General features: G+C 47.3%; 1 protein-coding gene across 3 annotated transcripts; it reads left to right on the top strand.

The window, feature by feature from the left end:
- Positions 1-147: 147 nt before the first annotated feature.
- On the top strand, positions 148-25582 carry LOC120900387 (protein sax-3-like). Of its 3 annotated transcripts, none has more exons than XM_040307308.1 (8): positions 148-292; positions 2511-3553; positions 14521-14707; positions 15764-15867; positions 15935-17619; positions 17681-17822; positions 17899-17950; positions 18026-25582. In XM_040307308.1, exons 2-8 carry the CDS (start codon positions 3439-3441, stop codon positions 19413-19415), a joined length of 3675 nt encoding a protein of 1224 aa, XP_040163242.1. In that variant the 5' UTR covers positions 148-292; positions 2511-3438; the 3' UTR covers positions 19416-25582. The 3 variants fall into 3 exon arrangements, with proteins under 3 accessions (XP_040163242.1, XP_040163241.1, XP_040163243.1); XM_040307307.1 differs by having other exon boundaries at positions 148-320; XM_040307309.1 differs by lacking the exon at positions 148-292 and adding an exon at positions 446-592.
- The last annotated feature ends 316 nt before the right edge of the window (positions 25583-25898 follow it).

The following is a 25898-nucleotide window of genomic DNA, read 5'->3' as shown; positions in this document are numbered from 1 at the left end:
CTTAAATGAACTTTAAACCATAATAAATAACATGAAAACATGCCTTTTTGAAGGATTTTATTCCGAACCTATATAAACCTTTGTCAGCGTGTGTGTAGACTGCGCTTTAGCCTCTGCTTCGAAGGCCAATTGTCAGTCGCTCCAGAGAAGCAAAGGAGTCACAAGAAAAACTCGGTCGCACGGGAAGCTGCAATGTCGCCGTGAAAATCGTGCAAAACGGGTTGAAAACCGTCGGGAAAACTTCCATGCGTGTGCGTTTTTCGTGACTAGGCAGCGTGTCTGTGTTGTGAATGTGTGTTATTATTTTCTCTCTCTCTCTGGTGAGCAATTGGTTCGCAATTAGATCGCGGGACGGTTGAATGTTTTGTACGGGCACGACGGTGGAGGGGGGAAAGAGCATAACACAAATCGATTGAAGGAACGGTTGCAGAACAGAGGCGCACGGCTTTCGGGCGTGTGTTGTTGCGCCGCTGTGTTGTAGGGAAAAGTGTTCGGGGATTGGCTTTTGCGTTTTTGTGTTGTGGAAAACCACTCACGTGGGATATGGTGGAAATTATCATTTCCGCTGTACGGTTTCCTATTCCGATAGCAGGTAGAAGTTGTGCCGTATGTGTGTGTGTGTGTGTATGTGTGTGTGTATGTGTGTTTGATGCGGACTCATCATCATGCTAATGTTGTGTGTTGAATCGGTTCTATTGTGCGCAAAAGCGCAGCATAAGTGTTGTGTAGCCCACCGCCATCCGTTCTTTATGCGGTGTCCACAGTCCGATAATGCTGGTATTGTACATATTTTCCTCACGATTCTGGTTCGAAAAATCTGAAAATTATTTTATGGAGCCGACTGTAATTTTCTGTCACAGTGTACTAGATGGGACGGAAAAAAGTGGCCACACCAAAACACCTAAAGTTGTGCTTTATTACTAGCACTAAGCAGAAAAAAAAAGAAACAGCTGAATAGACAACCTTCTTCTCTAATTCCTCAGCAAATCATGCATGTCGCATGCAAACGAGTCGTGATAAATGAGTTTTTCGGTGCATCCGCCCCGTCTGTTTTTCGCCCTTTTTCGGGAAACACACGGCGACAAACATCGAAGCTCGAACGATCGGTTTTTTTTCGTCTTTCTTTCTTGCCTCCTTGCGTTCAGTCGAGCGTTCAAAGCGTGCGTGCTGATGCTGGGGACGACGGATTTTCCGAGATTGGCTTGGCCCGCGGTCGTGTGACGCCGCGCCGTATGTGTTTTCTCAAAACCAAACCAAAAAAAAAACCCTCCCTCATATCCCTCAACCTCATTCGCCCATTCGTCCATGATATTCGACGTCGAAGGGGCACAACATGTCTTCTCCCTTTTATGTTTTTATTTAACTTTAACCAGCCACACACAAGCGTACACGAAAACACACGTACGGCACCGCGAAGGGCGTGAATGTGTGCGAGATGAAAGATGGGAAGGAAGGAAAGGAAAGGACGCAAGGAGACTGTGCGGGAGAGATGTGGGAGAATGATCCCTTCCCGAAACAAATATTGCATGTGTGTGTGTGTGTGGGTGTGTATTATGAAGCCGCACACACATTGGGATGTGTTTGTATGTATGCGTGTGTGTGTGTGTGTGTGTTTGTATCCTTTTCTGGCTTGTTGTACCGCATGTGGGATATACACGCGCTTTTTCTCCATTTTTGAAGCTACCCAGGAATGGGGTAAATTTGATGGAAAATCTAATTTTCCTTTCTTGCTCAATGGGTAGCGCCACTATCTAAACAACCTCTATGCAAACCCGCATTGTGTGTCTGTGTGCAAGACTGAAAAGGTGAAAATTGGAGTTTTGAGACTTTCTCAATCTTTCAAAGAAAGTTCTAATAACTGTCGTCAAATAATCAGAAGAGGAATCTAAAAAATAACATTTTGACTGTCTTTCATTGTGGCGAGGTAAAATATACAGTTATACCATCCTAATTCGACAACGCCAACAGAATTTAAAAAAAAAACAGTCAGAGACAGGAACAAACAAAGTAGAAAAAATGATGCAATATAGTTAAATCAACGGATGGGGTACAAAACGGAGTCGCGTGCTTCGAAATTCGGCAAACAAAAGCAACGAAAGTTTACTTCCCCATTTCTGAATGTCCTGAATGAATTACAGCTGCCTTGAAGGGGGAGAGCCGAGTTTTACAGCAATGGGGCGAGAAAAAAGAAAATAATAACAGGACTTTACCGAACGTATGCTAAATACAAAGTATTTATTAAATTGACGTGTTCCGCTTCCGCGCTTGCATGTGTTTGTGTGCATGGGGAAATGGAAACGCGTGCAAAAGTCAGGCCTACTTAGAACAGGGCCTGCGGTGGTGGGTCAGGATAGGCAAACAGGCAGGTTGGTTAGGACCGGCGCCAAAAATCAATCAGGAAGAAGTTGTTTTTTTTCGACTGTCATGAAAGTTCCACTTTATTGTGTTTAGTTCTTCCCTTTTTAATGTGCAATCCCTCTCTCTTTCTCTCTCTTTCTTTCTCTTTGTAGTGCTTAAACAATCCAGTGGAAATGTGATTTGTTTCATCCTCACCGCTCCAGCGACATATAAACCCCGCTCCTTGGCATCCTTTGATGCGCCGGGCGCGAAGGAAAACAGTTTGATTTGGTGCGATTTACAGGAAGCAACAGCAACAAAAAAGGATAAATTATTAAACCCTCCCATCCCTTCCCGCTCGACCCCCCCACTGCTGGGTAGTGTTTCTGTCGGCTTCCGGTACCTCAAATCATCATTGTTGATCGGTGGCGGGTTTTTTCCCCATTGCATTTTCCTTCGTTTTTGCCGCATCGTGTGCGCGCGTGTGTGTGTGTTATTATTGTTGCAGTGAAAATTTCAAAATCCATCCTGTCCGACAAATACCTGCCCTCCCAGCCACCTACCGCGGATTGTCCGGCTTTTCTCACCAAGTGTGTGTGTGTGTGTGTGCGTGCGTGTCTGTGTGAGTGAGAAAACGGGAATGGTTTACGTGCATTCATCATTTTCCGGCGTGGAAAAAGGTGTTGTTTAAATGTTTCTCCCGCCGTGCTAACAACCGTTTGTGTGTGTGATTGTGTGTGTGTGTTCCGGAAGTGTACATAAAAAAAGTCGAAGCAATTGCACACGGATAATAATCAACGTGGGAAATTGCAACCGGTTTGGGTGGAAAGCACACAGCAGCAGCAAAAACAACAAAAAAGCCCGACCAACCAACGCCCCACATGCCCGGCACGGAAGGGAGCAGCGGGTACACAGCAATTGCCCGGGGTCGTTGGAGGTCGCCGAGGGTGAAGGATTAATCCAGCACACCACGCAATCGAAAGCAGCAGCACCGACAGCAGACGACGACGAAACAGCAGCACAGCGCACGGTGTACAGTAAATAAAACTGCACAATAATTATATCGACCGGAAGCCCGGCGGGCCCGCACGGGACGTACCGATGGTTGCGATGCCGGCAGGATGCATCACCCGGTCGCCGGCTGGTCCTGGTTGCTGGCGTGTTGCAGCGGCACTGCTCATAATTAGCTGTTTATATAATCCGGCAGCAGTCGAAGGTAAGTGCGGAATGGTCCTTTCGTGTTCGTGTCAGGGGGAGAGAGAGAAGAAGGTGAACTTTTCCACCAACACACTCGCAAGGAAGCAGATTTGCGAATCTACACGGACCGTATCGAATCATCATCCCATCCCGAATTCCCATTCCGAGTTCCTCCTTTGCACGACTCTGCTCAGCAAGTCTCATTTTCTATTTTAGCAAACAAATCGAACGCTTTGGCAGGTTGGCAGCGGTGGCACAAAGGGGGAAATTGCATATAAAACGATAAACATCCGGTCAAACGCATGCCTGTCACGCCGGAATGCGAACGCCGTGTGGGCCCAATCGATCGCGGCCATAGTTTTGCAAGCCTGGCAAATTCCGTCAATTTCGATGCAAAGCGCGTCACGCGATCTGTCGTGCGACGGGAAAGCCGAGAAAACACACACTGGAAAACCCCCGACCCCCGACCCGCTTTATCCTCTGCCTTTGGATCATCAGCATGGCTGTGTGCGTGCGGAAAACCGGTCTAATCGACCGCTTTTCTTTCGCTGTGCTGCACGTGTGTGTGTATTTGTGCTCGCCCTCTGTATCGAGCCGTCGTGTGTTGTGTCATCCTGCTGAAAATTTCAATGAATTTCCCAAAACCGGACGGATTTTCCAGCCTTTCCTTGGGGTTTGGTTTCGTCCTGCTCGTGTGCCGCCTGCTGTCGTGCTGTCTCATTCCTGCGCTCGCGCTGGTTTTTTGATAGCGACAGGAGGAGGAGAGCGAGGGACGGTTTGATGCAGCAAAATGTGTCCTTTCTGTGTTTGATTGCGAGGGAGAGCACCGAAGGGATACACGCAGAGAGTGAAAGAGAGCGATGGAAAAGAAGAACAAAGGCCGGTCGTCCTTGTTATGCTTTCATCGTCCGGTCGTATTGCTTTCTCTGTTTCTGTTTGAAATGTGTGTTGTTTTATTGCCATCTTGTTTGGAGAGAGGGTTGTGAATTGTTTTCTGGAGAAACCTTTTGGGCAGTCTGTATAGTTTGAAATGATACATCATATTTGAATCGATCTGGTGAAAAATAGGTTATGATAAGAGCCGTACAGCCGTAATGAAAATAGCAGCCAACGGAGTCCAATAGCTATTGGACAACTTCATCATCCATAGGCGTTCTGGACGTATTTGCTCAAGTAGATTTTAGCCGACAGCATCCTCTTCAATCTATTTGGAAACATTTTTACCATCATTTTGCCACACACACACACACGCACACACACGCATGTGGGAAACCAGACTCAAATGTGTTCGAAAAACGATTCGATTTCAATCATCAAAAAAGGCCATAGAAGGCAGCGAAGGCATCTTTTCTTTATTACCCATCGCTGCTTCTTCTGGCTTCGAGACCGCTCTACCATTAGCTCTGGGCTTGGTTTGAGACCTTCTGCCTTCTTTTTTTTGGTTCTATTCTCGCTTATCTCGCGCCCGACAAACTTCCAATATCCGGCGGCGCAGCGAACGCTGCCCTCGAACGCTGGGTGTGGAAACGACCTTTCGAGGAAATCGTTACCGAAAGCAAACATTCCCCGCTGTGGGTTACATCGCCGACAAACCCGGAGTGGAAGAGCAAGAGCGAGAGGGAGACAGAGAAAGAGGTTCGGCGTCGAAGGTCAACCCTTAAATCTGCATGGACTCGGCGCGACTGTTCGCCGGCGTATATGAGGCGTAGGAAAATTAAGTAACAACTCAGAGCAGAGAGAAGGAAAGTGTCGTATGCCGAAAAAAAAGAAGCCCAACGGCCGCCCAGAGTAATGCCGCCAAGACTCTCGAGGAGGGTAGTAGACACACGCGGGCGTATGTGTGTCGTGCCAAAATAGAACTCCAAACTCAAAAAATGTGTTTTTTACGACCAGCGGCATTTGGTCTGTGTTTGCTTATTTGCGCTTGTTGGCAGCCTTTGGCCCAAGGACACCAAAAAAAAAACGCCACTCGTCCTTTCCCAGCGGGCGGGTCATTTCCTCTGCCTAGTAGAGAATAGGATCATCGGCGATCGGAATCTCTCGAAATAAAATGAAGAGAGGGGGGAAAAACAAACAAACAAACAGATGCGAATAGGACGGCGGAGGAAAATAAATTTCACTTTCTTCCTTCCTTCCTTCCTTCCTGTCTTGTTGTTGCCGTTGTTCTGGGTCCGAATAACTTCTTCGAGTAGGTTGTTTAGTGGTAGGGTATTTTTATGCAAAAATGATACCACCTCCTCCCCCCCCCCTCCCCCTCGGTTCCATTTACATAGCGAGGGAAAGCGCAAAAGGGCAAAGAGAGGGAAAGAAATTTATTAGCCTCGGCCCTGAATCGAAGAAGAGAGAAGGTTCGTTGATAAAATCTTGATCGGAATTGAAATGTGCTTTGAACACACACACACACACACACACACGTATAACGCATTGGCTGATCGGTTTATCGGTGGCAGGGCAATGTGTGGTGATGAAGAAATTCAATGGCTGTGGCCAGCGGTCGTTTTGGAACTGCGATAAACTTATGCTTTAGCCGTAGACCCTTCATCCCTTTACATGCTGTGCGTACCTGGGGCCTGAGTATAATAGATCAGAAATTTGCATTAATTTGTAACGAATGGATGCAGCAAAGGCACGGGAATTTGTGATAAATATGTGTTAAGAAAAAGGGGAAAAACACACGAGCCGGGAAGATGAATTCGAAAGGATAAAACAGTTGGAATGGAATATTAAATCGCTAAACAGAGGCGCATTAAATGGGAATTGTTGGAATATGTTAAATATGTGTGTTAGTTATTCTTGTACTTCTGCTTTGAATTCGATCGTCTTCTTAATGCAAAGACAATGGAAATAGTTTGAAAAGAGGGAACGACAACGCAAGGAAGCAAATGCAATTAAACTTTCTGCCGCTCTGAAACTCACGCCCGTGTCCTTACGCAACCCCAAAATGGTCAGCACATGGCAGCAGCAGCATCAGTATTAGTTTTGTTCGTATAACATTTTTGCATATTTCCTCCACCCTGCCCACGTTCGTGTGCGCTTCCGCTCTTGTGCTCTCTTTGAGTCAACGACGACAACGACTTGTCGTCGGATTAGCAACCGCGGACATGATTTTGCCGCATTAGAGAGCATGCAGATTATGGGCTGAAAGATCAAAGTTCACGGAATGGCACAGCCGGGGAATGAACAAAAAATAGAAGAAGAAACATAAGCCCACTGCTACTGTGACCCGGGGTGTGGTGTATCTTATAATGCGCTTTGCGCTGTGTCGCGCTAATCCTTTTCTCAGTCGATTGAGCGTCCTTTATGTCCCGAAGGCGATGATGATGGCGTTATGGAGAGCACCCCGTAACCTAATTTCTTTCGGTAACGGCCGGTTCATGATGGGCCCAGACTCCCGGACAGGCGTGTGATAAATGGACGGAGTGACGGCAACAAACGCCGAGTGTGGCATATTAATTGTGCCGACGATGTTGTGTGTGACGCAGCGGGAAAATAAACGGACCAACGGAATGGAGAAAATGTCATACGGAACACGATAGCATCTAGGTTATGTCTCTTACTTCTTTCTGGCGGACATGATTCTTCTTATCTCTTTATTTATTGTGTGAATCATCGCTAGCAGTTAGTTTGGTCACGAGCTGGAAAGCTGTTTGGAGCTTTTCTTTGTTGAAAGGACATCCCAAGGCAGTCTTCATCATTGCTTAATGGTTTATAGGATACACTAAAGGGGGTTCCTACATGGATGGTCTGTATTGAACCTCCGATCCATATGGAGTGTATTGTAAATCCAGATTCGGCTCCGACCCGACTTGGAGTTGGAGTCATCCGGAGTCATTTGGAGTCGTTTAGAGTCGATTGGAGTCAAGCGGAATCTGACGACTCCACTCCAAACGACTCCAAACGACTCCATACGACTCCATACGACACCAGACGACTCAGAACGACTCCAAACGACTCCACACGACTTAGAACTACTCAGGACGATTTCGGACGACTCCGACTTCAAACGACTCCGGGCAACTCCGTACGACTTCGACTTCAATCGACTCCGGGCAACTCCGTACGACTCCGAACGACTCCGGGTGTCTCTGGACGACTCCGGACAGCTCCGAACGACTCCGGGCGTCTCCGGACGACTTCGGACGACGCTGGACGACTCCGAACGACTCAGACTCCAATAGACTCCAAACGACTTCGAACGACTCCGGACGATGCCGACTCCAAACGACTCCAAACGACTCCGAAAGACTCCGGGTGGCTACGAAAGACTCCGGGTGACTCTGGGTGACCCCGGACGACTCTAGATGACTCTGACTCCACACCACTTCAAACGACTCCGGACGACTCTAGACGACTTAGAACGACTCCAGACGACTCCGACTCCAAACCACTCCAAACAACTCTAGACAACTTAGAACGACTCCGGACGCTTCCGAACTACTCTGGGTGACTCCGAACGACTCCAGACGACTCCGAACGACTCCGGACGACTCTGGGTGACTCCGAACGACTCCCGACGATTCCAGACAACTCCGAAAGACTCCGAACGACTCGAGGACGACGCCGACACCAAACCACACCAAACGACTTCGGGCGACTACAGACGACTTAGAACGACTCCGAAAGACTTCGGACAACTCCGGCACCAAACGACTCCTGGTGACTTCGAATGACTTCGGGCGTCTCCGAACGACTCCGGATGACTCCAACGGGGCCGGAAGCGGACTAACAATAGTCGGAGTTGGATCGGAGTCGTGGGTGTGCTCCAAAGAGCACATCACTAAACAGGAAGGCGATTATCCTACGACAAGGCAAGCTTACTGGCTTTGTGTGACAAGCTTTGTCAAAGGACAAGTTTCCTCTTTTCTACAACTGTTTGCTAAGCCTGAGTTCCATTGGAATGAAAATGATATCAATTTACGGTAGGAAACATTTGACCAAGCCATAACAGAGAAAAATCACTTTCACTCACAGCCCAAAGATTTACGTCACTTTGCGTTCCCTTGTACCCAATCGATCATTACCAAATCAACAACACTGACGTTCCCATGTCACCAAACGAAGACGAACCGCGCGTCAAGTCAAAGGCGCGATTGATGTTGTTTTGCTGTGTTGGGAGGTATCACCTTTTTCCCCCCTTGCCGAAGGTGTTGAACCAACAAAAAACCGGCCGGTTCCGGCGGTTCGTCGTCGTCGTCGCCGTCGTCACCGACATGCATCAACACCTTTTCGTGTCCTCGGAAGTGGCGCGGTGCGGAAGAGATTTGCAACGGCTTTTCACACTTGGCAGGCACAGGCACAAGCAACAACGAAAATCGATTCAGCGAGAGTGGTGTGACTCCGCTGTGAAGCAATGGGGAAAGCAGAAGTTCCACCAAACACACAGACACACCGGGCATAACAATACAACAGGAGAGAGAGAGAGAGAGAGTGAAGAACCGCCGGCAGTGCTGAGCGGGAAAAGCTCCCGAAAATGATTTTCTGTGCGGAAAATCTGAAACAACGCCCTAACGCGATTGTGCACCTCCGTCGCCCCATTGCTGGTCTTCCTCACTTCCGTTCTTCTTGAAAAAAAAGGAAGAACACAAAACAACACACTCGACTCACCGACGGAATGCTACCTTTTTACCCCAAAACCCCCTCCTCCCTTCAGCTCACAGCAGGTTGAATGGGAAAATTCGATCCTAGGAACGTGTGAAAAGGAAAAGCGTGAACGACCGAGCGAGATGGCACGTCGGATACAGAAAGGAGTGAAAGGCTGCAGAGACACACCGAACACACACACCGAGGACGAGGTCGACAACAGCATTTGAATATCAACTCTTTCCGTTTCCGAAAACTCTCTCGCTTTCTCCCTCTCTCTCTCTTTCCATTTGCTGTCCCTGTCCCGCCAGCACTTCCGCCGTGGTGGTGAGCTCGTGCAGCACGAGAAAGGGATAACTGTTTTGTTTTGGGAAGACAAAACACGTGTGTGTGTGTGTGTGGCAGTCGCCTTTAGGAACGAATTATTATCGTGAAAATTTTGCACTCGGACGAGACGGAGATGGGAAAGCCCGTTGAGGAAATTCTCCATTCTTAACCTGTTCCAGCTATTGTGTTGCGCACCTCAAAAAGAGCGTTGAATTTTAAGGGTAGAAAAATTGATGGAAGTTGATTGCGAAATTAGTCGATATCGTTTAACGTTTATTGATTTGTTTAAATATTGAAAAGGAACTCTAGAAAACTTCCTATTTCATAACACAAAGGAAAACACGCATTTCAAGCTTCCATGGCATTTACGCCTTACGAAAGACTTGTCTGAATGTCCTTCTGTGCATGAGCCGCCCGGGAAAAACTGCCACAAAAAACGAGTTTTTTACAAATATCCTTTACGTAAATGAAGTCATGGAATGTGTCCATTCCCGCGCCAGGAGGCTTCTCTTTTCATCCTTTGACTTGCCATTTGCAGCGTGGGGAAAAGCCAAAACGATGACGGAATGATACCGATGCTCCGATGCGAAATAATGGCAAAAAGCAGCACCCAAGTCAAGACCTTTTTACCTCACAATTAACAAAAGTCGTCACAGAGAGGAATGGGTGTTAGCCAGAGAGAAAGGGGAGCGCAATCTTAAAAACCCACCTTCCGGGCTTTTGCAAAGCTCAGCGCAAAAATTATGCCCCCTTCTTGTTACGCCACACCATCGCGCCGCTCCATTCATGTTAGGCAATCTTTGTTTTTCCTGTTCGTGCTTTTTTTCTTGTTGTTTGGTGTATTTAATTCGCAAATTGAAATTGTTTCATTTCGGTTTTGTGTGCTTCTTCAACGAGTTGGGTGTCTCTAAAGTCTCCAAATTGTGCTGCCCTGCTGCTGCGGTGTATTAACCTGCGCCCCTCGGACAAAAGGACGAAGGGTTCGACGGAAAAAGAAAAAGAAAGAGAAAAGGGACGACTTCTAAAATTAGTAATCACGTTTCTTATAGCGATCGTTACTTTGCGAGGTTCATTCCCTGTTTTTTAAACCTTCTTCTTCTTGGGTGTGGGTGTTAAAAAGGACACGGAACTGGAGTTTTTTTTCTCCCTTTACTGTATTTCTTCGTTTGTACGTGCTTTCTTTGCTTCTCTTTCTCTGTGTGTGTTCATTCATATTGTACTTTTTGCCCGGTTTCGCTTGGAATAATGAAGGGATTTCACTATTTAACTACTGCTTAACGATTCATACTGGTATACTTTTTTGTATTCGTCCTTTTCTGTGTGTGTGTGTATTCTGTGCTTTATTTGCCAACTGGCGCTGTGAATGTTAATGGGTTTTTAGTGTTTTATCTTTTGCGAAGCGTTTTGCTTCGTTTGTTGTTTGCAATTCATTTTTTGTTTCGTTTTTCCTCCTTTTTGCTTGTTTAATTTTGTACGACAGTGTTTAAAGGTGTTCTATGTAGTTTTCGTTTTATTTTGACGATGAAGCTTTTGCTATTTTTTTCCTACCCTAAAGAAATCATTTATTTGAACAAAATTGGAATAATTTAAAGAGAAGCACCAAAACTGATGCTCAACGACACGGCACAAATCGCTAAAGCGAAGAAAGGCAGGAGGCTGGGAGGGCTTTCGCAGGTGAAAGTTCATATAAATTCATGCCAACAAATCGTTCCCGAAATTCTATCCCACCTCTCTCTCTGGTGGTGGTTGAGCAGCATCAAGAATATTTCCCCAAAAAGCAACAGTCGCGCGCACACACACACACACACACCATCGCAGCAGGATGCTTTCCATCCCCTGAAACCAACGGTGCATCGTAATATGCAATATAAAGTGCAATATGTATGATGATGATATGATAAACCGGTTGCACGCTCGTCTGCAGCCATAAAGGGTGAACAGGGTTTTTGGGGTTTAGACAAGTTCCCCACGGAAGACAAGCCATCTCCACCATCCTCCTTCTCCGCCCCCTTTTTGCTTCGCATGTTTGTTTCCCACTTTAAAGGAACCTTTTTTCCCTCCCTCTGCACTCGAGCCAAGCGCAAGTGGCATCTTCAAAAGTGGCGTCGTAAATTTCGGTCCACGCTTCTTCGCTTGATCGAGACACAACCAACGCCCTGCTCGAGTCGGCAGCAAACGCCGCACGCACGAGTGTATGAGTGCGGGGGGGATCGGAAAGGTTGCCGGGGTTTGGCCCTTTTCCATCATCAGCCAGCCAGCCAGCCCGGAGGGATCGATCGGGCGAAGGTTGTTGCTGTTGCTTCCATCCCAAAACCCGTATGCGGGGCGCTAGAAATGCATCACAAGAGTGTCGAGTGCAACATGCACCAGGCGAGGGGGTTGGGAGGGGAGCAAAAGTAAAGCAGCAAGACGGAGAAAGTGTTGGTTGAGTAGAAAATATGGCTCTTTTTGGTGTGGTGTGCGATGATGATGCGCGTAAGGTAGAACGGCGTAAAGTGTTGCTTTTTATGGTTCGATATTGCATTTCAGCAATCAACATGGAACTGTGTTTTAAATTTTTACATTTTTTAAAAGTATCAAGCATAATGTATATAATGCTTCTCCCTCTTTTAAAGCAACCCTTTCGCTTTAAAGCAGACTTGTACGATTCGCCTTCACGGGAAACACAGGACCGGGAGCAGAAAAACCGATTAAAAGTCCTGTGGTTGAAAGTTACTCTTCCTTCGGTAGTTAGTGGCCTAGTTGCTTGTCGATGTTGCTTGAACAAACCGTAGGGACATCGCAATCGATGCTAGAAAACTCCTCCCCTCGGGTTGGGTCCGGGGTCAAAAGGTCAGAAGAGGCGCGCTGAACACACACCGCGCCGCAGAATAATGATCCAATCGCATTCAAATCACTGCACGATCATCGGGGCGGTTTGGTTTGGGGGAAGGGTGGTGTTAATGGAGAAGAGAGAGAGGAAACGGGCTAAAAGTATTCTGCAGCAGCCTTCCAGGAACAGCAGGAATGTTGGCAGTACTCACTCGATACCAACGCCACTTGGTGCATGATGGTGCACGTGTACGAGCACTTCATCCCTATTTGGTTCTGTTTAACGCCAACCCTTGCCCCACTTGTTGCCCAGCCAGCGGCCAAATGCCCTCTTTTGCCGGCCAGAAGAATGTGCAGGAATGTCAGGAAAGTTTCAGGACATTATATTAGCAAACGGGGCCCGTTCCCGGAGAGCGTTGAAGAGCGCGGCACAGCACAAGCGGTTGGTCGGGCAATTCGGGCAAATTTCCACAGTTTCAGTTTTTGAAGAGCGATCGTAATTTATGACCCAGCCAAAATGACTGTTCCGTTTTACAAAATCTATGTGTTGTTTTGCGGTTGTCGGTGGAAAGGGCGATTCGTTGTAGCAGTGTCGAACTGTTTAGCCGAACCCGAATCGAAACATGCATTCAATGCGTTTCCCAACCACAAACGCTCCGAACATGGGCCCTCTGCGTTTTGTTGGCGCTTCGCTCCATTTGTTTATTCACCCAGTTTTGGGAACGTTTCGGTCTAATCTACAAGACTGGCGTGTTTCCGATTTCTAGTTCTAGGCTAGTGTGTGTGTTGTATTGAATGTTTGTTTAGCCTGATAATGAGCATGGCAAGGAGCGACACTTTAATGCATCATTTCGGTTACAGGTTATCAGGGTTTGAAGATTTAATTGAAATTCATCGGGAGTGGCTATAACCCTGCTCGAAGAGACGATGACAAGTTTTCTATTACACTCTCGCTGCATTATTGATGCAATATATAATCAAATTACGCGATAGTTTTATAGTTTTATCTGAATATTTGTATTTCTTTTACTAATTCAGTTACGGCTGCTGTCCCAAATTCCCAACCCAACCTTGCGCGAGGGAGAGGGACACACCTGAGCATTTATAACGCGTTGTGGTGGGTGTTTTGTCATCATTTCCGCTTCTTTTTTTCCTCTCCCGGGGTACACACATGAAAATTGTGCCCCATAGAACCCACACAAAAAAAGAAGACCAAATCCACCAGGAACGGGTTGAACAACAACGAAAAAAAAGCATTCTCTGGAGGGCCTTTTTTCTCGTTTCCGGGTGGAATAAAAATAATCACATAACGAGAGTGGATGCCTCTCTTTTTTCTTCCATCCCCGACCGTTCGTTCGTTCGTTCGTTTGAAGACCATTTTCCCTTGTCCCCCGTTCTATTAGAGGTGGGGTTGGGTGGTTTTTTCGTCTGTTGTTGGGTGCCGCCGCCGTTGTGCACTGTGGCGTTGTTGAACGTGTTAGTCACTCTCTCCGCCATTGCTGTTGCTTCCCAAAATGCCGGGCCAGGGCAATCCACTTGACACTCCATCCATAAAGCCGCTCCTCGAGGTCGCGCTTTGCATACACGTTCCCTCAACGGGTTTTTCCCGTTGGTTCTATTGGTTCGTGAGCCAAGCCTTTGATATGCCTGTCGTCGGTGGTGCTGGTGGTGTTGGTGGCGGTTATTGGCGCAATTGGTCGCTAGTGAGGTGGCCCCCAAGTGGCTGGTAGCAGATGGCCCACTACGAAACCATGACAGATTCTCGGCCGACCGTTCGGTGGTCAAGAAGAGCATTAAACCATCCCAAATGTATAGCAAACGGAGCGGCGAGAAACGGGAGGGACCCCCTGGGGAAGGGTGAGCATTGCCACTTAGTAGTCGTTGTTGCCGCTGCTTCTTTTTGAATACCATTAGGACGACCCTTCTCCCCTTTCTCCCTGCGAGGTTATAGCACAAATATTTGATTATGGTCGTTCTATTCTTAGAACGTTGGCGCATAAATGAAGCATCATCCCGTAACCTACATTCCTTTGCACCATCGCCACCAAGTGCAAGAGTGCTCTGTACCCTTACCCTTCTGTGGTTCGTGCCTATATGTGTATGGGAAATCAGCTTGTGCGATCGCAACAAAGAAGTGAAAAAAGAAGCTCACTCACGCTTGTCATTGCATTTATTCCAACCCGTTACGCAAATCGGTGGTCTTGTGTTCACATGTTCAATAACACCTCCTTCTTCTTGTTTCGTTCTCTTCTTTTTCTTCGTTAACAGCACAACAGAGGCCCAAAATTACGGAACACCCGAAAGATGCGGTCGCGGCGAAGGATGAACCGCTCACACTGAACTGCAAAGCGACGGGAAGGCCACCGCCCGAGTTTATCTGGTACCAGAACGGGGTCCCGCTGTCACCGTCCGATCGGCGTGTAATCCTGCCAGAAGGGTCACTCTTCTTCTTGAGGTAAGGGTTTTGAGCACAAGCGCCAGAACGCCGCGTCCCTACCAGTGCTGCAAAATGTCACTGTCAATGTCATAAATAAATCTGACTGACACAAAATCCATATCAGCGTGACGCACTCAATTGTGATAATCAGAGGTGATACTCAGAGCGGTTGGTGTGACCAATACATGTTTCATGACATTTGTGCGACCATCGTTTGATCAGTCACTATGTCATGACTTTTTTTTCTACTGTGATCAGTTTTGCATAATGTCCCTGACATATTCATGACAAATTCTGGCTGAAACAAAATCATGTCAGCGTCACGAGCTCTACTGTGATGATCAGAGGCGAGCCTCAAACAGTTGGTGCGACCATCACATGCTTGGTGACATTATGTGCAATCAACTCTTGGTCAGTCACTTGGTCGCGACATTTTCAGTCGGTGATCATCGCGATGATCAATGGGAGATATACGGTGCTTGCGAGTGGTTCCAAGAAACATAATGAGCATGTTATCTCGCTCTGTTTTACCCGACAGATAATTAAAACAGACAAAGGGAGAAAGCATGATTATTTTGTAGCTTGAGCCCACACGCCAAGTATATTCCAAGAATGTCGTGATTATCATTAGGAGAAAATGTCGTGACCAAGTGAGTGATCAAGAGTTGGGTGTTTATCAAAATGTCACCAAGCATGTGATTGGGCCTCCAACTGTTTGAATCCCACCTCTGATCATCTCAGTTGTGTACGTGAGCTGATTTGAGCTTCGTTTCAGTCATGAGTGTTGGTGACTGAAACAGTGGCATTTGGCAGCACTGTTCACAGCCAGAAAAAGTCATGATTATACTAGCGCCGGCATTAAGCTAAGCTTGTCAGTCAGAGTATCGCGTTGGACTCAAGAATTCGTATGTCGCGTTCGGCATGTCATGACGCACTTTTATTGAGTATCAGTAATGAGCATCAAGCTACCACGGATATGTTCATTGTTTTCGATGGTGAAAATCTCATGATGCTCATGACATTTTGTAGCACTGGTCCCTACGGCTTACTTATTCGCTTCTCATGCTTCCACAGAGTGACGCAAAACAAGCGTGAACAAGATGCGGGCGTCTATCACTGCGAGGCACGGAACTCGGCCGGTGTGGCCATCAGCGAGAATGCAACGCTTCAGATTGCAGGTAAGCATCACGTGCACCACATGTACTAAACGCCCTCGACGCTAACGGATTGTTTTTGGTATTGCAGTGATGCGGGACGATTTTCGGCTGCTGCCAAAGGATACGGTCGCGCTGGTCGGTGGCCCTGTGGTGCTGAACTGCACGCCACCGCGCGGCATCCCCGAACCGTCCGTGCTGTGGATCAAGGATGGCAAAATACTGGACATCAACGGCAAGCACCACTCGCTGGTCGATTCGGGCAGTTTGCTCATCTCGGAAATACAACCGAACGACACGGGCAAATACGAATGCTCGGCGCAGAGCATGGCCGGTACGAAGACGAGTCCGCCGGCGTATCTGAAGGTGCTGGCGCCGCCCACCATCGTCAAGAGTCCGCACGATACGGAGGTGCTCGAGGGGGAAGGGTTTGATCTGCCCTGTGGGCTAACGGGCGATCCGAAGCCGATCGTTACGTGGCGCAAGGAGAGTGGCCGGCTGCCGGAGGGGCGCTCCCGGAAGCTGTTGGACAATACGCTACGCATTGAGGACGCGCGGCAGGAGGACGAGGGCAAATACTTCTGCGAGGGCCACAACGAAGGTGGCAACGTGACGATATCGGTGTATTTGTACGTATACGAAGCGCCCACGTTTATGGAAGCGCCGGTCGATATGACGGTGCGGGAGGGCGAACCGCTGGTGCTGCCGTGTCGGGCGAAGGGACGGCCCGCGGTGCGGATATTCTGGGATCGGATCGACCGCAAGCACGTGGACAATAATGAGCTGCATCAGGCGCAGCGCGATGAAACGGAGCAAGGCGACGGGGGACGGAAAAAGCGTGCGGTTGGATGGGGCTTCCCGGAAGGGTTTGCATTCGCACCGGAAGTGGCATCGTTCGTAGCGAATGGGAGCGGCGATGGTGGGACGCGGCGTGGCAACTGGTCGATCAAGATTGAACCCGTGTCGGAGAGGCAACTGCTGCGACAGTATCCCGCGCGCGTATCTGCGTATCGTGCGGACGCGAGCGACAGGAACCGGTTGCTTCTGCGCAGCCGAAGAGACACCGGCGGACCGGAGGACAATCAGCACTCGGAAGGAACGATGTCGCCGGACGGTTCCACCGGCACTTCGATCGCGTCGACGGCCCATCCTCACAGCAGCAGCGACATTGTGTTCGAAGAGAACGGCAGCCTTTCGTTCCGGCAGATCCTCAAGGGCGACGAGGGCTGGTACGCCTGTGCGGCCATCAACGAGGCGGGCAGCATCGTGAAGAAGATCCACATCAAGGTGATGGCGGACGGGGAGGCGCCGGGGCGCGATTCGGGCAGCCTCGAGTACGAGCAGAACCGGTGGGCCAACCAGCAGTTTATCGTGCTGAACAACGTGTTCACCGTGTCGGCCACCTCGATCGGCATCACGTGGGACGTGACGGACAGTACGTCGCGCATGCAGCTGCGCATGTACTACCGGGTCGCGACGAAACCGGTCGACTACTATCTGTACAACTCGACGTTCAGCAGCGTGCTGACGACGAGCAACCTGAAGGAGCTGACGCTGACCGGGCTGCGGCCGTACAGTGAGTATGAAATCTTCGCCAGCATTCCGGAGGGTTTGGACGGCTCGGTGTCGAACATTAGGCGGGGTCGCACGCTCGATGGGCCGCCGACGGCGCCGCCGGTTGATGTGCGGGTCGGTGTGATCAACACGACGGCCGCGTTTGTGCGCTGGTCACCACCGCCGGTGCATCTGCTCAACGGGGAGCTGACGGGCTACAAGGTAAGGATGCTCGATCCGGCTCTCGATGTGTGTACGATAACACAAAACGGTTGTTTTACAGATTCAAATCAAGTCGAACGCAACCAATAAAGTGTTGGGACAGATGTCGCTCAATTCTTCCACGCAGTCGGTCGTCATCAACAGTCTCACGCCCGGCGCCATGTATATTGCACGCGTTGCCAGTCTAACGGCTGGAGGAATAGGTTGGTTGTGTTGGCTAAAAGAGGAGAAGATCTTATTTGTTTATAAAATGTTTTTTTTTCTCGTACGTTTTTACAGGTCCTTACAGCTCGCCAACACCGTTGCACATGGATCCACAAAACATAGTGAGGTAAGAGGGGTTTTTAACGTAATCTTGTATGTAGAAGAGGTTTTATGTAGAAAATACAACCTTTCTTTTGGCCAGATCTGACCCAACACCGAGCTACTGGACCGCCTCGTGGATGTCCGGTACGGCTATCGTCGTGTTGTGCGTCGGGCTGATCAGTGCCGCCGTCTTTGCCATCTTCTGGACGGTGCGCAAGAAGCAGAGCGTGAAAGCCTCCTACCCGGGCCCTTCGGTAACGACGATCATCCCGGACAAGCAGCACACGCTCTGGCTGCACGGCAATACGCTCGTGAAGGCGCCCTCCCACTCACTGGACCCCCCGAGCACGTCCGAGTATGCCGAGCTGACCAACAACACGATGCAATCGCAAACGATGGGCAAGATGATGATGGGCGGTGGAAGCATTCCGCCCGAACCGTACGCCACCGTGACGCTGCAGCGTGGCGGCATGATGACACTCGGCGGGCTGGGCGGTCCGAACGGCGGTGGCATGGGCCCGACACTGTCCGAAGAATCGTGCCTGAAGTGCTCGAACGGCAACAGTCCCACGTCGAGCAACGAGTACAATGCGCCGATGCGGGAACCGATCAACATATCGGACGTGTTGCCGCCGCCGCCGGACCATCCGTATGGCACGTACCGGCCACCGAACAACATGACGATTCGCACCAATCCGGCCGCACTGTCGCCGCAGATGATGCGCAAGAACGGCAACGGGGGTGGTCAGGGCAGCCAGGGACAGCCGCGATGGGACACGCTTCCGCCACCGATTCCGAGCTTCCCCCAGAACTGGATCCGACCGCATCCGCACCAGCAACAGCAGCAGCAGCACCATCATCCGGACATGTACAACAACGTGAACGGGACGGAAAACGATTACGAGAGCGGTTCGGTGCTGTACGAGCAGTGCTACCGAACGGGGCCGCCGTCGAGTGGGGGTGCGAGTGCGGGGGGCGGTAGCGCCATGACCGATCCCATGTTGATCGGGGGCAACATCGAGTTCTTCAGCCAGGCGGGCGAACCGACGGAAGAGTTTTACCGCAACGTGAACCAGGAGTTCTCGGACGATATGGGCTTTGAGCCGGCGAGTCCACCGGCACCGTGCCCGGAATCGGTCCCGTTCAACGGCGGCAAGTATCTCGCATCGTCCTCGAGCGAGAGCCCCATGATGACGGCCCGGAGACACAACCAGGGCGGTCGGGGCGGCTATGCCGGCCACCACATGCAGATGCAGCACCAGCAGCAGCTCCAGCACCAGCAACAGATGCAGCAGCAGCACCACCAGCAGCAGCAGCAGCAACAGCAGCAGCTCCACGGACAGAACAGTGTTGAGCACAGCTCGGACGATAGCGACTGCGACTGTGGCAACGGTAGCAACGAGGGACGGTGGGTGCCGCGCACGAAACCCCGTTCGCGGAGTCGCTCGAAATCGACCGATCGAAAGTACAACCGGAATCTCATACGATAAGAGAGGAGGGCCGGAGGGATGGGGTATGGGATTGCTTAAGGGCAGCAACGGGGAGCGGTTTTGCGCCCATTCTATTGAGGCTATCTCTCTTTGTTCGCGGCATTTACGCCTGCATAGGTTTAGGCGCCAGACGGTTGAATGGCGTTCACAAAGGACACACACGCCCACGTGTGTGTTCAATCATCCTATCATAGAAACGATGACCCCACACTCACTCAAAACACACAAACACACTCTCAAGTACGTATTAACGCCTAGCTATGGCTTTCTCTTCAGTAATTTAACGAGCATTTTAGTCTCTCGTAGCTCTCTTATAGGAGGGGCATAACTCTTCTTAGGAATAACGCTTTTTTCTCATCTTTCCCACTCATTCGCCAACTGCGGGGGGGCTGTCGGGCTGTATGCATGCCATCGTCCGACAGGCAGACGTATAACATAACTTCATAGGAGGAGAGTAGTGGTAGTAGTAGCAGCAGTAGAAGAAGCCTGTGGGTGAACGCGTAGTGAAAGTAACCGCGTTACACTACTGCTAAAAGCAATGAAGCATTGAAGGAGAGGGATTGCCGAGTAGTGCATTTAAAGTCAGTACCGAGAGAGAGGGAGAGAGAGATAGGAAGCTCGAAATATGTCCTTTGCGGTACGATGGGGGTCTCCCTCTTTTGAGGTAAGCGACCGTGCGCATCATCATTATCATCAGCTAGCTTCCAAATAATTAGGTGAAATCGTTGCAGATGATGGTTGCACGTTTGTATGCAATCGCAGGGACAGAGTGGCCGGTGCTGCTGGTGGTTGCTTACTGTAAAAGGCATGTGCATCAGCCATTAACAAGGATAATAACTCATTCAACATGTTTAGCATTACGTTGAACTTTGCTCTTACGTTAGCGTCACACCATCTTCTCATACATAACATTAGCGTTTTATCTTAGAATAGAGTTGAAAGGGAAAAGTAGGGAGAGAGAGAGGGTCAGTTCAAGCCGATCGAGTCTGTTACGATTGATCGGTGAAGAGTAATTCCACGTTTTCAATTCTACATATCAATTTCCTTTTTCGGTTGGAGTGCAAAACACACACAAATACATCCTCATAGCCGTAAGACAGATATGTATTCCCTCGGACAGGTGTATATATTTGCAAAAAATGTCTCTCACACACGTGCGCGTGCCATAGTCATTTTGTGTAAAGTTACCGAAACCAAAGCTACGACGGTGTGCCATACTGGATTGGAAAAGCCATTCGCGCAGCCAAACAAAAACTGATGCATTTTTTGCCTTCCCCCGGCACAAGGGGATCGAATTCATTGCACATTGTATACCACGGAGGGAAAGGAGGAATGGAGCGGAAAGGGGAAATTGTTACTGTTTGGTTGGGGTTTGGTCGAGCGCGAACAAAGCAAAGCGTTAAAGCACAGAAGCGCACTCAACACGTTGTTCCTGAATGATGTCTTTTGTTTTTTTCTATTGGGAGTTGTTACAAATTGACCGAAGGAATATGGGGGAGAAAGAGTAGAGAGTGTTCAATTCCTTTCGCTCCTTGTACAGCTATCCTTTTGCGTGGCCACTGGGCACTACTGGTTGGTGTCCGAGCTTGGGTTCGGGTTCGTTTGTTGTCGTGTTGTCCTCAGTTTCGTCGGTGTTCGTCCGTTCTGGTTTAGTTTCCCAGTTTGCCATTTGGGTGAACATGTTAGGTGTTTACAGAGATGCAACTTAAAAGACAAAGCAAGAAAGCATTTGTACAGCAAAAAACAACAAACAAACACACTCACACATATATCTATATATATACACATTAAAATAATATATATATAAATATATATATACACCAACTCAATAATCAGTAGTGCGTAGGGATGATGTGCGCTGCTTAGAGGATAGCGTGATCGAGGCGTCTCCTTCCCGGTTTGTTATAGATCAGCCAAATGAAACAAAACCAAAACTGACACCGAGCGATATCAAGCCACGATTACAAACGAGTAGAAGAAGGGGCAAAAAAAATGCAAGAATGGGGAACGAAAATTCGCACTTTCTTCGCAGGTAACAGGAAGCAATTCGAAGTGCATATATACATAAAAATGGGGTATAGAGGACGTGACGTAAACAGAAACGTGCATGAGATAAAAAGAGAAAGAATAAGCAAAACAAAACGAAGGGTCCCAAAACACAGAAGCAGAAGCAGCAGCAAAACAAACAAATCAAAAACATATGACACAAAACAAAACAGATCGACCGCAAAGTATAATATAGGGGAGGAAATATTATATCAACTGTGATAATGTAATGAAACAAAACAAAAACACAAACATACAAAGCTAACAAAAGAAAAAAAGGGAAATCCGGTGAATAACAAAGGCGCCGCGCAACGCAGCATTAGTTGCGCGCGCAACCGTGGTTTTGTAGCGACGGCGACGACGACGATGGACGCGTCGGATGTGTCGTTTTTCCAGGTGTCGTTCCCACCTTTCCACCACAGAATCGCCCTTCCACAAGCGCACGGACAGAAACAAGCTCGCCCACAATCTGATCCCGTTTTATTTTTCGTCCTTCTCGCGACCTCTCCTCACACCAACAGTTCGTTGTTGGTTTGCCGATGAACTTTTGCATGTCGCAAACGAGTTAATATTTTGAACCGATGCGACAAACACACACACACATCCCCACGCCATTGGAAATTTGTATGCGCATTTCTAAACCGAACGCTGTAAACAACGGAACACATACACACACACAAATACGAAGAAGACGCATTTAGCAACAGCAGAACACAAGCGATAATACCATGCATTACATATATAATAGTATTATATGAATTAATTTACTGCCTTAAACAAAACGTAGCTAATAAACGCGGTGGCTTGCGACGAGGGTAAAAAGCAAGAAAAAGAGGAAGAAAACGCTAAGGAGCAGATGAAAAGATGAGAAGCCCCAAACGGGGGGCACACAAGCGCGCTTGTTGATGTGTAACAAAAGGAAACAGGAGGAAACAAATGCGAAAAACGAGAAAAAGAAGAAGAATTGATATATTGAAGTTCAATTTTTGGAACAAGTTTCGGACAATTTTGCCTGCACGAAGAGCGAGAAAGAGAAGGGACGGGAGCGTGAAAGCAAACCACAATACACACCCACACACACACAGCGCGCAATCCAACCAAACGTGGGGAAAGGTGTTGAAGAGAAAACGAAATGCGAACCCTAAAAAGGAATAACAAAAAGGAGTGTAAAAGGAAAACAGAAATCAGACAAGAAAACTCAGCAAGGAAAGAAACACTCACACAGAAAACAGACACAAGAAAACAAGTAAACTTGAGAAGACTTATTTTACATCATGATTATTATGATTGATAAGTATATTATTACCAGAAACCCTAGTGGATATATATCGTTGTAGGCTGATATTAGCGATACATAATATGGGACACAGCATAAACGGTTAGAGCCACGCGTACCACACGTTCCCCCAGGTGGTTTGGTGAGGGCGAAACAAACTCACACACAACTGGGAGTGAGTGATGAAGCAATCGAATCGGCAGCACAAATATTGAGACAGTAGTAGATATTTGCTTTAGAAAACCGAATCTGAGAAGACGGACTCACGTGCAGGAACGAAGGAAGAAGGAACAAATCAAAAGTAAGCCAACGGAGGAAGGAAGCTCTACATACATAACTACTGCATGCATTTAGCGAAACAAAAAACGAAAAAAAGCAAACAAACTCCCTTTAATCTTTAATCCATTAATTATTACCATGCGAAACCAAAACCAGCCAACCAGCAGCAACTATTTATGAACTCTCCTAATCATAGTGGGGCGCCATTATATACAAAAAAAAACAGCCATACCAACCATTACCGACAATTAAACACGAGGGCATGATAGGGTCATTCGGGGAAGGAAGGGTCATATAAACTCACACACACACATATATACGTAGTAGAACCAAACAGTCTTGTAGATTTCTGACCCGGGTACACTACGGAAGAGAGGGGTCCCTCTGACTCACGGGAAATGGGGGAGCGCCCCCAGATACGCCCGTCTTCTGTCGGTCCAGTCCATAATCCGATCAGTTTACTAAGGATAGTACTACCTTTTAAGAACGTTGCATAGTCTCCACATAATTCTACATACCATTCTCTCGCCTCTCTCTCTCTCACACATTCACTCTAGTCTTGAACGCGCGCATATATTCTCCACACAGCATTTCTCACAAGCACACATACACAAAGAGACACACAAAAGACACAAAATCGTTATACCATTAAAGCTTCTTTTTTGGTAGGGAAGAATTGAATCGAAAGTACGAATTTGAAAGTATTTTTATGTATTTCTTTACTATTATTTGAAATGTTAGATAATTTTCCGGTTTTTTAATGCTTTATGTACGTGTGTACCACACGACGTGCTTGTTTGGCTACTTGTTCGTACCGTTAGACTACGTTAAGCCCTGTTTCATGTATGCCAAAGCCTCCAGTTTCGTTGTTTCTTGTGTTTTGTTGTGCAAGAAAAAGCGTATGTGCCATGTATTATTTTTACGTACAAATATTTAACTCACTGCCCTGTGTGTGTGTCTATTTTTGCTTAGAAACGTTCCCGCTCTAGAACGTCGTTTAGTTGGAGGTAAAACAACAGAAAGCCAAACAAACGAAACGAAAAATGCAAAAAACACACGAGTATAATGATAAAACACAAAGATGAAATGATTCTCAACCAGGGGCCCAACACGAAGTAGTAGAGAAACTATGAAACGGTAGAAAGATGGAGGCGGAAAAGCAAGGAATAAATAGGCTTAACCTCAACGACATCAAAAACATAAAACTCAAACAAAACACTCACATAAAAACACATTACAACTACATCATACTCTAGCGCAAATTTAATCTAATCCCGAACGCAAATTAAAAGACAAGAGGAAGACAGGAAAAAGGCAAATGAAGGAAACATATGAAGAATGAACAAAAAAAGAACATAACCACATAGAAGTAAACGAAAACAAATCCCAACACTATTGTCCTTCGATATTTATCATTTGTTTTTTCAAACCAAATATTTCGCTTTCTCGAATCCGCTTTTCTCGCGCGCTCGCGTTTTCTCTCTATAATCAATCGAAAAACGAAAAAAATGCAAAAAAAAAACACAAGAAGCGAAGAAGCGCTGTACATCCAGGGAAAGAAAAGTAGCAATGAAGCAAACAATCGGATTACAGTAATCGTGATGGTGGTGACGCGAGGAAAAAGAAAACAATGCAAAAAAAGAGTTATGAAACATATAAAAGCAGAGCCAGTTCACTTTAGATAAGTAGCGATTAACAAAACCAAACGACGTTGAAAAGCAAAACAAGTAGTAGCGTGTAAGGCGAATAAGAAAAAGGTAGGAACGCAACATGAGAGGAACCAACAAAAACAAAAAGAAAGCAAGAAAATTCACACAAGAAGCAGTCGAAAATAATCAAAGGACGATAAAAGTAACAAGAGGAAGCGAAGGAGAGAACGTGTTTTTGGGCCATAGCGTTCGTTTCGTTTTTATCGTTCTGTTTGGTTGGGGAAGTTGTAGGGGAAGGGGAAGCTAGAGGGAGAGTAACACATTTCCCAGAACTGCTGTGTAAAATTCGTACACAAGCAAACAAAACAAAGATGGCAAAATTAAACGATAACAGACAACCAAACGCAAAAACGTAACGCAACTTTTAGATGATAGTTTTAAACAAACCGAACAAACAGCAAACGCGCAGCAGTAGAAAGGCAAGAAAAGAAGGGTAAATCAAAAAAGAAAAACGATAACCCATCCTCCACACTCACAGCTCAAAGCACAGCAACAGATCAGACAAGCAAAATGAAGGTAACAGGTCAAAACTTCTTACAGCAAACCCTAAAACACTTCAAACCGAAAGAAGCAAAAGGAAGCAAACTGACATGCGAGCGCAGAGAGAGGAGGAACGCGTCCGATACTATAAACTAACTAATACAGGTGCAGGTTACACAATACTGCTAGTAAACTGGCAGAGAAACAAATCCATGACACAACGGAATCATCAATCCTATCTCTTACAACAAGAAAAAAAAAACGTAACGAAACAAACATAAGTAGAAACCGCAAAGTCGGTGCAACACAACAACCCCCAACACTAAAGTGGTCGAAATAACAAAACAAAAAAACAGGGGACGAGCGCATAACAGCCATAGACGGAGGAGAGGAAAGCAAAATAAAAAAAAAAAACATACAAAAAAGGAAACAAAAGTAACTGGTGAAAACTAATAATTGAAGCAAAACAACAAAAAAACAGCATCAACATGAACATATATAGTAATATAAATAAAGAACAAAACAAATGAGCAGGTTAGCAGTTTTCCATTGAAAAAAAAAGTAAATAAAACTAGATGCGTTTTTGGTGCTTTTTTGAGAAAATGTCCGAAAATTAAACAAAATATCGTAAAACAACCAACAATTTTGAAAATAACGGTCAGTTGGTGAGCGTGTGTAAACTGCGCTCCATAC

The sequence above is a fragment of the Anopheles arabiensis genome, chromosome 3 (assembly GCF_016920715.1).
Source record: "Anopheles arabiensis isolate DONGOLA chromosome 3, AaraD3, whole genome shotgun sequence".
NCBI lineage: Eukaryota > Metazoa > Arthropoda > Insecta > Diptera > Culicidae > Anopheles > Anopheles arabiensis.
This window is presented reverse-complemented; position numbering and strand designations above follow the sequence as displayed.